Source organism: Bombyx mori, chromosome 13 (assembly GCF_030269925.1).
Source record: "Bombyx mori chromosome 13, ASM3026992v2".
NCBI classification, from domain to species: domain Eukaryota; kingdom Metazoa; phylum Arthropoda; class Insecta; order Lepidoptera; family Bombycidae; genus Bombyx; species Bombyx mori.
The window spans coordinates 1,436,635-1,454,342 of NC_085119.1; the positions used below are offsets into that span (position 1 = coordinate 1,436,635).

Consider the following 17,708-nt stretch of genomic DNA (forward strand, 5'->3'; position numbering starts at 1 on the left):
CGGATTATGTAAATGATGTTATGAAGTCATTTTTTGCACTTTTTTGGCATGAAAGCCATGCTAATGAGAAGGACCAAAAATAATAGGTATCTAACAAACCAGATGGGATAAGAATTTTTTTAAAGAGAATAACATCAATAAAGTCATTTTTTTATTTAAAATAAAAACACGCTTAGAAATATTCATGCACAAATAATTTGAATTGCTTAAAATGTAAAAAATATATTAATTATACATTTTATTTATAAGGAGAATTAATTACTTATTCAGGGGATGCTTCAAGACGATTTGCTCCCTATTGCCGACATGATGCTTTGTTCTAGCATTGACTTCCTTCTAGGCAAAGTCTTCGAATGTTGCAGACTAGATGGTAGCTCCATACCTTTAGTTTCTGGTAGAGGAAAACATGTAACTGCACCTAAAATCGCTGTCACGCCAAATACAGATCCGGAGGTAATTTCAGACAACGATTTAACAACAGGAGGAGCCGCAATCTGACCTAATCTAGACATTAAAGATAAAATACCTAACACAGAATTCCTTATTGATGTTGGAAATAATTCTACACCATATAAAAAAACAATGATAAACGAAAGAAAGAAAAAACAATTACATATACAAGCCATAATTAATCTCATCCACGTGGATGATGCATCTGTTGATATCACCACTATCATAAAAATACCTGATAGAAAGCACGTTGACATAAGAAAGGTTCGTCTATATAATCTTTTCAGCAAAATTACTGCAGCTAACGTTCCTGGTAGTATTAGCATTCCAGAAATGGCAACATTCCTATGAATATCTTTACTCATTCCACTAATATATTCAGATACTCCATAATAACCTAACCCACAGACGAAGTAGATCCAAGACATGCAGGCAAAATTAGTGGTTAAATTTTTATCTTTGAAAATGTAGAAGAAGTTGAGTTTTGTTATCGAAGCTGGATTTTGCGTCCGGTTGTATTCTATTATTTCAGCTTTAATATTAGATTGTGGTTGCTTGTTACTGAAAAAAAATATAGATTTATTATAATTTTTTCTATTTAATTCGTTTTTCTGAGCAGCTTATGAGAGTAACAGTTTTTTTCAATTCAGCCATAAAATACTGAATGTGTTGAGGAGAGAAAAATGATGTAGGATAATTAAACTCAGTGGGCTGCACACATTTATTGGACAAATATATTTTCGTAAGAAAACATATTGTGTAGTCTTAGTTATTAGAGATTTTGGTCTCTTTTCATGGGAATCGAGGTTTTTTTTTCATTTCACTATCGCAAGGGGAAGTTCCAAAGAACCGGTTTTTTCTGTTAGTAGACTTATAGTTCAAATGTGGTTGGAAACTTATTTAAATTCACATATTATGTACATATGTATTATTGTAAGATTTCTCGAAAATTTTGCTGACACAATGCCGTTTTTGCTGGATTTGTTATATTTTTTAATAAAAACCACTAAACTATGGTAGTGTAGCGCCTCACAGTGTATTGGATCAGTGTCCAGGGACCCACCAAAATATACGCAAAAAATTACCAAAATCGATCCAATCCGTTGAGGACTTCAGTAACAAATACATGTTCAGAATTTAAAATATATAAACGCAAAGATATTATTACAATTTATGTAGTTGTTTGTTCATCAGTACTTAATATTGGATTTCTTTTATTTGAACTCATATTGGCAATGAGCAACCTGTACGTGTTATTTTACTAATACTATAATCGAATACTCACAATTTCGCTATCTTGTTCATAACCATTGCAGCATCATCAATGCGACCGTTATCCATCAACCACTTTGGGGACTCCAATAATAACCATGTCAAAGTCACGAAGGCGTAAAGAGGAATAGAAATAGCCAATTGGAATTGATTGCAATCTCTCAAAAAATAGGAAACCGCTGGTAGTGTTATATGGCTGAAGGTTACAGGTATGTGAAAAAGAGCGCTAACTGTTTCCCTGTCGTTGACTCCACTATATTCTATACATAGAACGTATGCTGTAACCATCGCTCCACCAGCACCTAACCCTTCTATGCATCTCATGAAAATAAAGGAGCCGATGTTAGGCATGATGCTGACAACACATCCTGATGTCGCCACTATAAAGCAGCTTAAAGATAACATTGATAGGCGGCCGTGTCTGAAAATACAAGTTGTGTGTTACTTATTTAATACTAGCCGTACTCGCCCGCTTCGCTGGGCGTTTAAAATTAAAATTATTATTCATTGTCATTATTACTAGGGAGTCCAACACTCATATAAATATTAGCCTTTCCATTAAGTACATGTATTTTCTACATGGATACCAAGTTTTAAGTTGCATGGTTCAGTAGATATAGCGGAACATCCGTAAAAACCTCTGTAGATTTATATATTAGTATAAATTATATAGTAATAAATAGCAATAAAAATAAATGTTATTGCTAGCTCACACAATGATATTTTTTTGTTTAGGTTCATATTTAAAATATAATAAAAATGAGCTACCTATGTTGAATAGTTCCGTAACGGTTTGTTTTCTTATAGAAGCAGCGGCGCCTGCCACTGATAGGCATGTTCTTAACAAGGACCAACTGACTGGCCAAAAGTATCATTGACCCGAGCAGTATGAGTTACTGATAATCTTCACGAAATAATCGAGGTTTTTACCGTTCGATAAAGAGAACTTGAAAGGTTCAGTCAGTTTGGGGGTTGGTGCTTCCCGCTTCCGTAGGTTTAACCCGCGATTCCCTACAAGTGACCCCTGGGTGGTGCTAAACGGGAGCCGAAAACATAATCGGTGGTAGGACCTAGTCCGACTGGCTGGCGACCACCCTCCAACTAGAGTCCGCCGCCAAATAGCCTAGCTGTGTTCCGGCGTGTGGGTTGGAGAGCCAGTTCTATCCCTTCCCTTTCCCCTTCCTTGTTGGGGTTGAGTCTTGGTGACGCCTGGAACTTGCGGAGCAGACGTGCGTGCGAACTCACGGGGCGTGATTGTTTGACGGGGGTATAGGGAGACCCAGTGAAACGGTACCCGCTGCCGCCCGCCGGTCAGTAGGGGACCTGAACCCGGGTGTCTCTACTAAACTCCGCCCCGGGAAGCTGTCCCGCCAACCGGTGTAAAATCCTGCCGTGCGGTCGTCGTGCCGGAGTCGGAGACCGGAGTGGATCCCGGCGATCGCACGCAGAGTGGACTGGGGGCCCTTCCATGCCCTGCGTCGGTCTCTCACGCAACCCGTGGTCGAGCACGTACTATGTTCCGCGCTTCATTCAGGTGTTGCCTCGATCTCACCTCCAACATCCTACCTCTCCTAATCCTACTCTCCGAAAACTTAAACATCATGAAGACGACAAAAAAAAAGAAAAGGGTTTCACAGGCGGTCCTACATTCCACATTTAATGTGGATTTCAGCAATGTCAGGGGCCTACATAGCAACCTTGACGCCGTACACCACCACCTTGAGACGGCGCAGCCTGCCCTGCTTTTTTTAACGGAGACGCAGATATCTGCTCCGGATGATACCTCATACCTTGAATACCCCGGCTACGTATTGGAGCACAACTTCCTGCGTAAAGCCGGGGTGTGCGTATTCGTCCGGGCTGATGTCTGTTGTCGCCGTCTTCGGGGCCTCGAACAACGGGACCTGTCCCTCTTGTGGCTGCGCGTAGATCACGGGGGCCGTAGCCGAATCTACGCGTGCCTGTACAGGTCCCACAGCAGTGATGCAGGTTCAGCTCTGTTTGAGCATGTGCAAGAGGGGACTAACCGCGTGCTTGAGCAGTACCCATCTGCGGAGGTGGTGGTTCTTGGAGACTTTAACGCTCACCACCAAGAGTGGTTGGGATCCAGAACCACCGACCTCCCGGGTCGGACTGCCTACGATTTCGCCTTGGCCTACGGCTTCTCCCAGCTGGTGACACAGCCCACCCGTGTCCCAGATATCGAGGGGCACGAGCCTTCTTTGTTGGACCTTCTGCTGACCACAGATCCGGCCGGATACAGTGTGGTGGTCGACGCTCCGCTTGGATCGTCTGATCACTGCCTTATTCGTGCTGCCGTACCACTCTCTCGTCCTGATCGTCGAACGACGACCAGGTATCGAAGAGTTTGGCGGTATATGTCAGCAGACTGGGATGGATTGCGTGAATTTTACGCATCCTACCCATGGGGGCGGTTCTGCTTTTCCTCTGCTGATCCTGACGTCTGTGCGGACCGTCTTAAAGACGTGGTGCTCCAGGGGATGGAATTGTTTATTCCCTCCTCTGAAGTGCCCGTTGGGGGTCGCAGCAGACCCTGGTATAACAATGCCAGCAGGGATGCTGCACACCTCAAGCGGTCCGCATACGTGGCATGGGATAATGCCAGGAGACGTCGGGATCCTAACATCTCAGGGGAAAGGCGGAAATATAACGCCGCTTCCAGGTCCTACAAGAAGGTAATTGCCAAGGCGAAGTCGGAGCACGTCGCTAGAGTTGGCGAGCGATTGAAGAGCTATCCCTCCGGGAGCCGTGCTTTTTGGTCGCTCGCCAAAGCTGCAGAAGGAAACTTCTGCAGGTCTAGTCTCCCACCACTGCGCAAGTCCGATGACAATCTGGCCCACAGCGCGAAAGAGAAGGCTGACCTTCTGGTCAAACTCTTCGCCTCGAACTCGACTGTGGACGACGGGGGTGCCACACCACCGAACATCCCCCGGTGTGATAGCTCCCTGCCGGAAATCTGCTTCACACAGTGTGCAGTCAGGCGGGAGCTCAGACTCCTGGACGTCCATAAGTCGAGTGGGCCAGACGGCATCCCCGCAGTGGTTTTGAAAACGTGCGCCCCTGAGCTGACACCTGCGCTAACGCGTTTGTATCGCCTCTCTTATTGCACTAACAGGGTTCCGTCTTCATGGAAGACCGCCCACGTCCACCCTATCCCCAAGAAGGGTGACCGGTCGGACCCATCGAGCTACAGGCCTATCGCGATAACTTCCTTGCTTTCCAAGGTGATGGAGCGAATTATAAATACACAACTCCTGAAGTATCTTGAAGATCGCCAGCTGATCAGTGACCGACAGTACGGTTTCCGTCACGGTCGCTCAGCTGGCGATCTTCTTGTATACCTTACTCACAGGTGGGCTGAAGCCTTGGAAAGCAAGGGCGAGGCTCTTGCTGTGAGCCTTGATATCGCGAAGGCCTTCGACAGGGTCTGGCATAGGGCACTTCTATCGAAGTTACCATCTTACGGAATCCCCGAGGGTCTCTGCAAGTGGATCGCTAGCTTTTTGGATGGGCGGAGCATCACGGTCGTTGTAGACGGTGACTGTTCTGATACCATGACCATTAACGCTGGCGTTCCACAAGGTTCGGTGCTCTCCCCCACGCTTTTCATCCTGTATATCAATGACATGCTGTCTATTGATGGCATGCATTGCTATGCAGATGATAGCACGGGGGATGCGCGATATATCGGCCATCAGAGTCTCTCTCGGAGCGTGGTGCAAGAGAGACGATCAAAACTTGTGTCTGAAGTGGAGAACTCTCTGGGGCGAGTCTCCAAATGGGGGGAATCGAACTTAGTTCAATTCAACCCGTTGAAGACACAGGTTTGCGCGTTCACTGCGAAGAAGGACCCCTTTGTCATGGCGCCGCAATTCCAAGGAGTATCCCTGCAACCTTCCGAGAGTATCGGGATACTTGGGGTCGACATTTCGAGCGATGTCCAGTTTCGGAGTCATTTGGAAGGCAAAGCCAAGTTGGCGTCCAAAATGCTGGGAGTCCTCAACAGAGCGAAGCGGTACTTCACGCCTGGACAAAGACTTTTGCTTTATAAAGCACAAGTCCGGCCTCGCATGGAGTACTGCTCCCATCTCTGGGCCGGGGCTCCCAAATACCAGCTTCTTCCATTTGACTCCATACAGAGGAGGGCCGTACGGATTGTCGATAATCCCATTCTCTCGGATCGTTTGGAGCCTCTGGGTCTGCGGAGGGACTTCGGTTCCCTCTGTATTTTGTACCGTATGTTCCATGGGGAGTGCTCTGAGGAATTGTTCGAGATGATACCAGCATCTCGTTTTTATCATCGCACCGCCCGCCACCGGAGTAGAGTTCATCCATACTACCTGGAGCCACTGCGGTCATCCACAGTGCGTTTCCAGAGATCTTTTTTGCCACGTACCATCCGGCTATGGAATGAGCTCCCCTCCACGGTGTTTCCCGAGCGCTATGACATGTCCTTCTTCAAACGAGGCTTATGGAGAGTATTAAGCGGTAGGCAGCGGCTTGGCTCTGCCCCTGGCATTGCTGAAGTCCATGGGCGACGGTAACCACTCACCATCAGGTGGGCCGTATGCCCGTCTGCCTACAAAGGCAATAAAAAAAAAAAAAAAAAAAAAAAAAAAGTTGTTGAAGAACCAGTGCTTTAAAATTACAATTTCAATTTTGGTCAGACCTTTTTTAAGAATTAAATAAATAAGCATTTATATAACCAGAACTAAACGTCACTAAAGTAATCTAACTAACTGTCCTTACTTATCCGATAGCATTCCAAACAGCGACGCTCCAAGCAAAGTCCCAACATTTGTCATACTTTCGGAAAAACTAATCAACCACTTCTTGTCACAATAAATCCCAAATTTGGTTTGAACTGTTTTAGTAAACACACGCTTGTCCCACTGAGGATCATTGCATGGGCATTTATTTTTCAAAATGCTTGAGCCATCAGTGCTGTTACAATAGAAATCAACTGTAGGTGATAAGAATATAATGCTCAACAAGTGCCAACAGTTAGGCAATTGACTGATGAACACCAGACTGTAGAAATATAAATGGTAACGTGTTATTTTCTCAAAATGTTTCTCGACCGGATTCTTGATATGTAGCATTTTATTATCTTGAATGACAGATAGGTTTGACAGCAAATTGTCAACATGTAACTTTGTTGGTCGAGTTCTTTTTCAGGTTTTTTTTGAAACAAAAAGATTAGGTTTTCGGCATATTTACTTCTTTGTGTTCGTCGTAAATACAGAAGATGAAAGTTATATTTACGTGTAATATGAAACTTAGAAATGGATAAATTTGAAATCGGTAATGTATTGCTTGGCAGTTGCCTCATCTTCCAAACTGGAATGTTTGAATACCTTGCGACAGTAATTTTGCAAATTTACAAATTTTTGTGTTTTTTTACATAACTTTGTAAAATCATTAAAGGAATAGTTCTATAAAAAGTTATCAACGTTTGACAGACAAGCTTCGAACCATAACATTGGGATAGTCTATCTATTGAGCAATTACACCCGCTCGGTGAAAGATTTTGACGTGACAACGTCTTATAATTCGATGGAGCCGGCTGCACGCACGAAAAAACATGACTCATGCGGCGTTACCTCGTTCTGAGGTGTTCCATTTAAGGCTTGAAGTGCAAGCGAGAGCGCGCAACGAGCGACAAAGAGGCACAATCGGCCTCCGCGTTCGGCAGCGTTCGACATCTGTCTCTCTCCTACTTGAGTGAGCGATGCATCCGCGTGGACAGCTGCTATACAATGATACATTTACATGTTTTCGTCAAGTATGAAGTTCAGTGAAAAGTGAATGTGGTGTCAATTGTTTATAGCAACGATAATTGCGATAATTGAAAAATGAAACTATTCCATCAGTATTTTCTTATGACGTTGTCACGTTCAACTATCGTCAGTAAACCGACTTTTGTCGTTTCCTCCGAAGCCCCCAACTACTTACGGTAGTCTCTTAATGTTATGACGTATCTTGCTCCATCACATCCAGATCGTGCGGTACAATAATTATGATTATTGGCCACCAGACCACCCAGAAAGCTAATAGAACATGTTATTGATCCTTTTTGCTTGGGTTAATAAAACCAGTAAAGAAGCCACGTGACAAAAATACCCACGCAATAAAAACATAAAACTTTGCGAACTGAAACCTTAACGCGTAAACCAACTTAATTTAGAATCAGTAAAAGTGTTGCGAAAAGTACTGAGTTTTTATTCGCTGTACTCGCATAAGGCATTGTTTTGTCGGGCTCGTGTGCAAAGTTTGCCTTATTTGCGATACCTTTATACGAACTTTCGTTTTTATGGTTGCAATAAAAACGTACTGTTCTCTCCTTAATGAAGCTATTATATTTTAGATGTGTTTCAAATAAACTCGGCACACGTGAATTCCTATTTTATTGTTTTTGTCTTTGTTAAATCCTTGGGTTCTCTTCTTCTTTTTCTCCACCTTATCCCACTAGGTGGGGTCGGCACAGCTAATTTTTCTCTTCCATTCTCTTCTATCAACCGTCATCTCAACACTCACCCCTCTCTCCCTCATATCGTCATTCACACACTCCATCCATGTCTTCTTTGGTCGACCTCTTCCCCCTCTACCTTGCACTACCATTTCCATACATCTCCTTGGGCTCATCGATTGCAAATCCGTAACACTCGGCGAACCTAAAGACGAATTGGTCTACGTTTAGTTTTCATAAGACGATTACTTTCTCTATATCTAAACGGATTTATCTACTTCTTTCATAAGTTAATAGGCTTCTAATCTTGTGTACAGTGCTACGAACTTATTTGGCCCGGTGACAGCGTCTCTAGTACAGTATTTTCTCTATTGTTATCTTATGTAAGCATTCACTACTGCTATTCAATATACTTACAAGGAAATTGATAAAAGCAATTTGCGTAAAACCAAATATAATCCACGGTATCTCTTAGCACACAGGTACTACAAATTTGTAATGCCATCAGAAGGATATTGTTGAATTCATTCGTCATAATCAAACTTTATAATTTCACTTATAATATAGACAGTCTTTATTGCACTATATAATTGTATTTATAACAATATATAAAGCAACAAACGCAAAAAATAGGCTTAATTAAAATGGACAATTTCCATTTTTATGCTTGTCATAATTTCTAATACTTATTTTCTAATGTAAAAATATCTAACTATCTTCTTCTATATCGTTCCCTCACTACTGAGGATCGCGACCACATGCAATGTACTTCCAATGCGCCCGATCATGGGTGGCATGGACTGCATGGTACAGACTACCACCGAGTGCTTCTCTTGCTAGATCTGACCATCTGGCTGGTGTTCTGCCCACGGCGCGCTTGCCTTCTATTCGACCCGTAATTATGAGCTTCTCTAATTCATGTCTGGGAGACAGCATGATGTGTCCGAAGAAGGTCATAACACGTATATGTATAACTATAAACAGTCCAAATATAGATAAGTTTGAGGCACTATACGTAATCGTGGATTTGCGTGACATATTAAAGAATATATTTGTTTACCTTGTAAATTGTGACATCTCCTTTATTTAATACTTTAAAGAAGCACGATTACTAGCTACATTGTTTTATTTAATTTATTAATTATTGCGTGTGATCCAGCGCTTCACAGATATTTTGAGATCGATTGAGATATAAACTTGAAAATACCATAGTTTAAAATTTCCTTGAATAACTAATAATTCATTCTATAAATAAAATTCATCGAAAAATGTCTACAAATTTTGATCATTAAAACCGAAAGTGTTACAAAAAATCTCTTAGGGAATATTAGGTATATCCCCTAGATACTGTACAAGAAATATAAAAAAGTAATTTAGAAAGATACGAGTCTTGTTTTGTAAACGATAGTATGATTTGTATAGGCGTACTGGATGTGACTGGGATTTGAATAAAACTCTGTCTTTTTGAAAAAAAATCCATTATTGCGAATTAATAATTACAATATCTGAACAAATAGACATACAAATAAAAAAAAACGGGCAAACTTAAAGTCGCGGAAGACTAAAATTTTAATTGACATATAGAATATATTATTATTATATGTATGTGCCTGCATTAAAAAGACTATACTAGCAATAAAAATGTATAAAATATTTTCTTAAAAATATTCGTTACTAAATCAAAAGGAAATCAAAAAAGTTCCTTTCCCGGTTTTTCCTTCCCCAGTTGCCTACCTGGAATTGACTTGATTGAATAGATTTGGTTATATTGAATATTGACCTGTTTAATTTACACCATACACATAAGTAAAACCGCTGAAATAAAATATTATTGCTATTGTAGGAATATACGACAAAGGGAAGATCTTCCACCGAGCAGGTGATATTGCTAGGTAGACCGACGGTCCGAACGTTGTTGTTCGGAACTTGTATATATGCGCTTTATCTTGAAAATGTCGTAAGCGAGATTCAGGCATCTGTCAATTATCTTGCGTTGTATGATGGCTACCCGCCACACTATTAATGAGTAAATAATAATAAAAAAAACCGCAAAAGTCAAATAGATAGTGTGATAGAGATTAACGACATTGTTGGGAAAATACCTCTAATACTATCTGCGCCTGATTATGAGCATTCATTTTTCACAGGAATAAGCAGAACGTTAACATTAATCCATACAAGCTTGCAGCATAGATTGTATTACCACCAGTAAGATAGATACAATACAGCTAAGCTTTCAGCCTCATGTTTCAAGGTGAGTGATTATCACATTGGTTTTTAAAACGACTTTCTTCTTCTCTTCTCTTTTTACTGGTAGTAGGACCTCTAGTGAGTCCGTGCGGGTAGGTACCACCGCCCTGCCTATTTCTGCCGCGAAGCAGTAATGCGTTTCGGTCTGAAGGGTAGGGCAGCCGTTGTAACTATACTGAGATCTTAGAACTTATATCTCAAGGTGGGTGGCGCATTTACGTTGTAGATATCTATGGGCTTCAGTAACCACTCAACACCAGGTGGGCTGTGAGCTCGTCCATCCCACTAAGCAACAAAAAAAACGTGTTTCACTTGACAAAGTGGTCGCGATCGTCATGTAGTGTTGGAGGGAGCAAACTTGATGCGTCTCACGATGTCCCGCCATCTCTCCCGGCTCGAGGCCATTCTACTGCACTCATTTAGGAGACCTTCCACTGCAGTTTTAATTGGTTCGGTCCACCGCATTTGAAGCCTCCTGCGCGGTCTTGTACCATAAACCCTTACCCTGTACAACGAGGCGTTCTATGGAGCGGCCATCTCGGTGCGAAACGTGTCCGCAGACATCCACCATCCGAGACTGTACTGTAGCAAATAGACGCTGCTTGAAACCGTGTTCTTTTTTAATTGTATTTTTTGACTTGTTTTTTCCTTTATTGTAAACATTTTTTTTTAAATAAAAAAAAACAATATTTGAGAAAAAACAAAAAAAATCCCGCTGAGTTTGTTTCGCCGGTTCTTCTCAGGACTGTGGCTTTTTTTGGAACCGGTGGTAGAGTTAAGATTGTTATTTATATTTTGACATTCAACAAGTGTGTCATACTGACATCTAAGTTGAAATAAATTTAATAATTGAATTTGAATTTGAACTATCGAACTTTACCGACTTTAGTAAACTCTAAGCTCCAGGTGGATCACGATTTAGTAACCAAACAGTGCAGGAAATTCCAATTCCAGTTCCTTTACATCTATAATATGGAAAAGGTCCAAGTTATCGATAATGTATGAAGGGGTGGCGCCGCAGTCACGTCTGATTGATACGATTTTAACTGCTGCTGAATCGAAACGTTTTACGCCTCGCCAGGGTTTTTTCAGACATTAGCCCCCGCGGTTATTAATGATAGGTTCCAGGAAATATCAGTGACGCAATGACTATAAAGGGGTGAGTACGACCTGTCTTTCTTCAATTGCAAAACATTTATTAAGCGCGCTTGTCGAATCAAAGACCTATTTAGCTTAAGTTGAATCTAATGATTGTCCTTATGAAATAGTACTTGCATCAAGATTTTTTTTATTACTTAGTTGGGTGGACTAGCTCACAGCCCACTCGGTGTTAAGCGGTTACTGGAGCCCATGGACATCTACAACGTAAATGCGCCAACCACCTTGAGATATAAGTTCTAAGGTCTCAGTATAGTTACAACGGCTGCCCCACCCTTCAAACCGAAACGCATTACTGCTTCACTGACTCACAAGAGGTCCTACCACCAGTAAAAATAATAAAGTAAAAATATTTTAATTAATGCTATAAACTGCTTAATGTACAAATGCATCTGCTTGTTGTCTATTTTTTTTAATGTTAATTATGTTTTAGTGTGCAAAAAAAGTGTATTCTCTCTCTTTCTCTCTCTAAATTATACAGTTGCAATGAATTTTCCAATATGTTTCCAGTGCAGTCAATTACTGAAAGATATGATTATTGGACCGCTTGAACCGTGTTCAAAGCTAAAGAGGAAATGAACTGCTACCGTGCAGTAAACGGTCAATGCGTTTTAATACTTACTAGAGGTCCCGCAGTAGTCGAAATTCGACTATAATTAATTGGAATTGTAAGTTTGTACACTATTATGATTGTATTTTATACTTCTATAATTACAAATTTCGTCAAGACTACACTATAAAAAATATGAACAAAACAAACAATATTTAATCTATTCTCAATTTGACAACAGACGTCAAGAACAAAAGTTTGACAATAAATAGTATGCATGCGTGTGTGCGTCAAGTACATCGTATGTAGTGTGTGTAATGTTTTCTTTATTGATTTAATGTATCTTTTATGCATTATTTAAAAAATATATTAGCATTGTGCACTTCTTCTCTATATTCTCTATAAGTGTGGAAAATTTCATACCCCTCCGTCCGCGCAATTTTCGTAAAAAGGGATACAAAGTTTTTGCTTCACGTATTAATATATAGATGAAGCTAAGCATACATTGTACACATAATTAAAATGACTTTGAAGTTTTAATCTCGTATTTGCTGTTTATATTTTTTTGTTTCCGAGGTTTCAACTAGTCTGTGTGGTCACTGCCGACTAAGTCACTCGTCGACATAATTATAATTCAATAGTAAATAAATAATAGCAGAGGAGTATAGAAATAACTGGAAATAAATGGGATCAAATCACGCACGGTTATCCAAATTAGGATTTCCTGTGTTAGGGCACCAGAAACTCATATACTTATACTTTTTACTCATATACTTTTTACTGGTGGTAGGACCTCTTGTGAGTCCGCACGGATAGGTACCACCGCCTCGCCTATTTCTGCCGTGAAGCAGTAATGCGTTTCGGTTTGAAGGGTGGGGCAGCCGTTGTGACTATACTGAGACCTTAGAACTTATATCTCAAGGCGTGTAGCGCATTTACGTTGTAGATGTCTATGGGCTCCAGTAACCACTTAACACCAGGTGGGCTGTGAGCTCGTCCACACACCTAGCAATAAAAAAAAACGTTTAAATAAATACATACATATAGATAATACACCCAGGCAAAGAGCAAACAAACCTGTTCATCCCACGAATATTTGTCTAATGTGGGAATCTAATCCACGATTGTCGGCGCAACAGTTAGGGGCGTTTATCACTGCACCACCGAGTAAGTTCAGTATTGTGTGGTTAATTAATATTACGTGCAACTTTTTTTTTTTTTTTTTTTTGTGATTGAAGGATTACTGGTGGCCCGGAGGCCTTTCCAGTTTCACCAGGACAGGTGGGCGAGCAAAGGCTCAGCCAGGAGGGGTGGGATTTGCTAACAGCTACCCGAGCGCCTCCGAAGGAGATCTAACAGCTCAAGAGCAGCTGCTTCGCGAATGAATCTACTACCGGATCGGAATCGCGACCCGCTGAGAAGATCCGGCGAGAAACTCAGCGAGCTGATTCATGGGTTAGGTTGCACGGCGAACTCTTTGTCGAGTTCGACGAGTACGGTTACCGAGGTCCCTAAGCCTGCTCCTAGAGCTGAAGGCGTCTAGTGCGAAGGTTATTGGATCTGATGGATCCGTAAGGACGTGTCTAGGGCGTCGACGGTGACTGGCTCCTGCATGATCAGGATTCGGGGAGTAGTCAGCGGCGGCTACGATAAGGCGATTATCATGACGCATGGCCTTATCGAAGTACCGTTCCGACGCTGACTTCATGTATTTCTGTATAGATTCGAGGCCCAGGTCGTCGTGTAGGTCAACGTTCCTCACGAACCACGGAGCTCCGACGGCTAACCTGCAAAAGCGGGATTGTAGAGATTGAAGGGTGTCTATGTGCGTGCGGGCCGCGTGAGCGAACACCACACTCGCGTAAGTCATGACGGGCCTTATGCAAGTTTTGTAAAGTGTCACCTTGTTCCGAAGGGACATTTTACTCCGCTTACAAATCATGGGGTAGAGTCTACCGAGAATAAACGCGGCACGGTCACGGACTGATTTTATATGCGGGCGGAATGTCATCGATGCATCCAGGGTAACGCCCAGGTACTTGACCTTCCTGGCCCAGGGTATGGGTTGTCTAAAGAGAGTAATCGGGGGTGTGAGATTCCTCCTCCTAATACGGGAGGAAATCCGTGTGGAGCTTCCCCTCTGAAAGAGCACCGCAGTACTTTTCGCTGGGTTGATGTCTATGCGCCATTTTCGGAACCACTGTCCTAGGGCTAGGGCTGCGCTCTGAAGCTTCTTCGCGATTAGGGACTTGTTTCTACTGGAATAGTAAACAGTCGTGTCGTCGGCGAATAAAGCTAAATGGGTCGGCGGCGACCGGGGAATATCGTTAACGAATAAGCTAAATAGGAGGGGTGAGAGGACAGAGCCTTGCGGGACTCCAGCTGTGAGAGGTCGTGGGGAGGAGCGGGTTCCCTCGACTCGATATCGAAAAGAGCGGTTCGACAAGAAGTCCCGTATGATGAGCACGAGACTATCCGGCACACCCATGTTGAATAGTTTGAAAATCAAACCGTTGTGCCAGACTTTGTCGAACGCTTTTGCGACGTCGAAGAAGAGAGCTCCCGTGTATAACGGTTTTGGTCGATTAAGCCCCACAAGAATGTGCTCCGTGAGGCGGTGCACCTGTTGAACGCATGAGTGATTTGTACGGAATCCGAATTGTTCATCGATGAGAATGCCCTTGGATGAGACGAAGTCTCTGAGGCGTTTGTAGAGCAGACGCTCATACAGTTTGCCTAGAGACATGAGGAGGCTAATCGGGCGGTAGCTCGTCGGATGATTTTTTGGTTTACCGGGTTTATGTATGCCGATAACGTCCGCTTCTTTCCACACCGCGGGAAAGATACAGTTCGCCATAGCGGCATTGAAAATAGATGCCAACATCACGATGAGTTGGACGGGTAGAAGTTTAATAACGCGGTTGGATATACCGTCGGAACCGGGAGCCTTGCGAGGACGTAGGTATTTGATCAAGTCTTTAACTTCCATCGGGGTGACGGGTGGTAACACATCAGAGGGTGGCAAGGAGGCTCTGCGTTCTACCTCACTGTCTACTAATTCTACATGCACAGGGTCCACGGATTGAGTGCTGGGCGTGCACTGGGTTTGCAATGTATCGGCCAGCAGCTCTGCTTTTTCGTCATCATCGAACGCCGTGAGTCGGCCTGAGGGGCCTACGAGGGGGGGCATAGTTACTACCGTATCCGATTTGAGAGTACGAGCTAAGCGGTAGTAAGACCTTTGGGAGGGCGCGAGTCCTTCTAAGAAATCAGACCATCTGGCATCTCGGACTTCGGCGATGCGAGACTTTACGTCGCGTTGTAGGGCACGCATTCGAATACGATTTTCCGCGGTAGGATACCTGTCGTAGGCGCGTATCGAGGCGTTCTTAGCTCTAAGGAGTTCCCTAATATCGTCGGACAATTTGAAGCGGTGAAGGAAGTCCTCCGCTACAACTTGTTTCGATGACCTATCTAATGTCGAGGTGATGTGTGACGTTAAGATGTCTATGGCTTCAGCGGTATCCTGAGGAGACGGGGGCGTGCAACTACTGCGTGACGCGGAGAAGCTGTTGACAGTTTTGTGTATCAATACCTAAATTAAATGAAGAGAAGACATTTTAAGATTATTTTTTTTTTCCGGATTTCCTAGATAATCGATTACATTAAAAGTTTTTATAAGGGGCTTTAATAAAAATCCAACAAGATCACATGAAGCTAGAACAAAATCTAAATGCAATTAAAACACTAAACAACAGTAAACATGAGTTATAGGTATGATTGCACACAACGCAATCCACAATACATACGAGAGCCGGTGAAAGGTCAAGTAAAACACATAAATTATGCAAGGACTATTGCACAGACACTCACCCGGTAATCCATTTCAATAGAGATAATGGGCGAGTGTGCAACTACCTTTACGCTACGAGATGCAATAAACTTAAGTGTTTTAAAAGCATAGAATTTTTATGCGAAGCTCGCATTTTAAAAATGATATGGAGTAATGTTTCGCTGCTTTGGTTCTTTAGGGGAAGCTTCGGAACAATTGCCGGCGAATACGTGGAGAGGATAACTAATGGAATGAGTTTAAAAGTGCGTTAAAAAAAAGGCTTTGGAACTTTTTCGGTGTGTGTTAAATATGATTTTAATCTTCTATGTAACCTTTTTTAATCCATAATTATACAAATGAATTGGTTATCAACAACTAAAAAAAATATTAATAAATAATAGTTTAAAAAAAATAATAAAATTCGCTTTTATAGAAAATCCAACTAAAAAATAGAAAATAAATTTAAATATTATTTTTTTAATATTGAATTGTCGTCGGTCCTTAATAAGTATACCAAATTTCGAGTAAATCCGACGTTTTGAAGGGGGTCAAAATCATATTCAAAAATTCCGTTACAAACATACATACATACATACGTCTGAAACTAATAAAAGCGTATTAAAAACCGTTAAACCAGAAGAATAAATTTAAAAATGCAACATATCTTCCCCGGAATGACTAGTAACGTCTTTATCCCCGGGAAATTCACAAAAATGCCTCCGTCTTGGGACACATAAAGTTCTCTGTGAACGCGAACCCTACTTTCACGTCCGTCTTGTGCACTCCGTACTCGTAAAATGCTAAATAAAACGAGACTTTTACAGTAACTGTTACATATTTTTATTGTACACTACGTTTTGTCTCTCGCTTGTGTTTTATTTAACAAGTTTTGCTTAAGTTCACATTTACTTTGATAGTTACAATAAAACTGTTTGAATACCTTTGACGGGACCAACTGATTTTAGTCGTCGTTAGACATTGAAAATGTTTTTTTTTTTTTTTTTTTCCACAGGAGAAAATCGCCGGATCCCCACCCGCGCGGCAGGTGGGGTATGTGGGAGTTGAACCTCACTAAAAAACTCCTGCCGCTCACAACCGGCGCCCTACCTCGGACCGGGCCGGAGCCCAGTCGGGGCTATTGAAACGGCGGGACAGGGTTGACGCAGAGCACATTACATCCATCCCACCGTCCCACGGACGCCGGACCGGTGGCCGCCAGCGACACGACCACCGGTTCCCTCGTTCAGCGGGCCGAGAGCCCGCTTTGATGGCGCCGCGTTACACCTTCCCCCAGAGCGGTCGGGGGAACGCGGTCTACCATCACCCGGCTTCCTATTGCGGGTGAGCGTGCAGAGCACGCCACCCCACGTCTGGGTCCCTCCCCGCACAAAACGGGTGGGACCCCTAGCTCTTAGGGGGCCAGGTCACGGATACGACCCCGGTCCCGACCCCCTGCTCGGCGGCGGCGGGTTTCTGCGTAGTGAGGAGAGCTTTCCCTCACTCGCCCCGCCACCTCCTTCTGCGAGATGGTGCACTCGCAGAAGTCGAGCATAGCCTTCCATGACTCATCGCTGCCAAGCATCGACGCCACGACGCCAGGCAGCGACAAGTCAGGTCCTATCTTTGCGACCAGGACACGGCGCTGCACCTTCCAAGCGGGGCAGACAGACATTGAAAATGTTAGTCTGTTTTCTTTCGATTCGTCT

General features: G+C 42.8%; 1 protein-coding gene across 1 annotated transcript; it reads right to left on the reverse strand.

The window, feature by feature from the left end:
* Window positions 1–138: 138 nt before the first annotated feature.
* LOC101735697 (solute carrier family 22 member 1) lies at window positions 139–6,882 on the reverse strand. Its single transcript, XM_004928073.3, has 3 exons — window positions 6,493–6,882; window positions 1,736–2,143; window positions 139–1,011 (listed from the first exon to the last, which is right to left on the reverse strand). The coding sequence occupies exons 1-3, from the start codon at window positions 6,843–6,845 to the stop codon at window positions 279–281; spliced, it is 1,494 nt and encodes a 497-aa protein (XP_004928130.1). The 5' UTR covers window positions 6,846–6,882; the 3' UTR covers window positions 139–278.
* Between the last annotated feature and the right edge of the window lie 10,826 nt (window positions 6,883–17,708).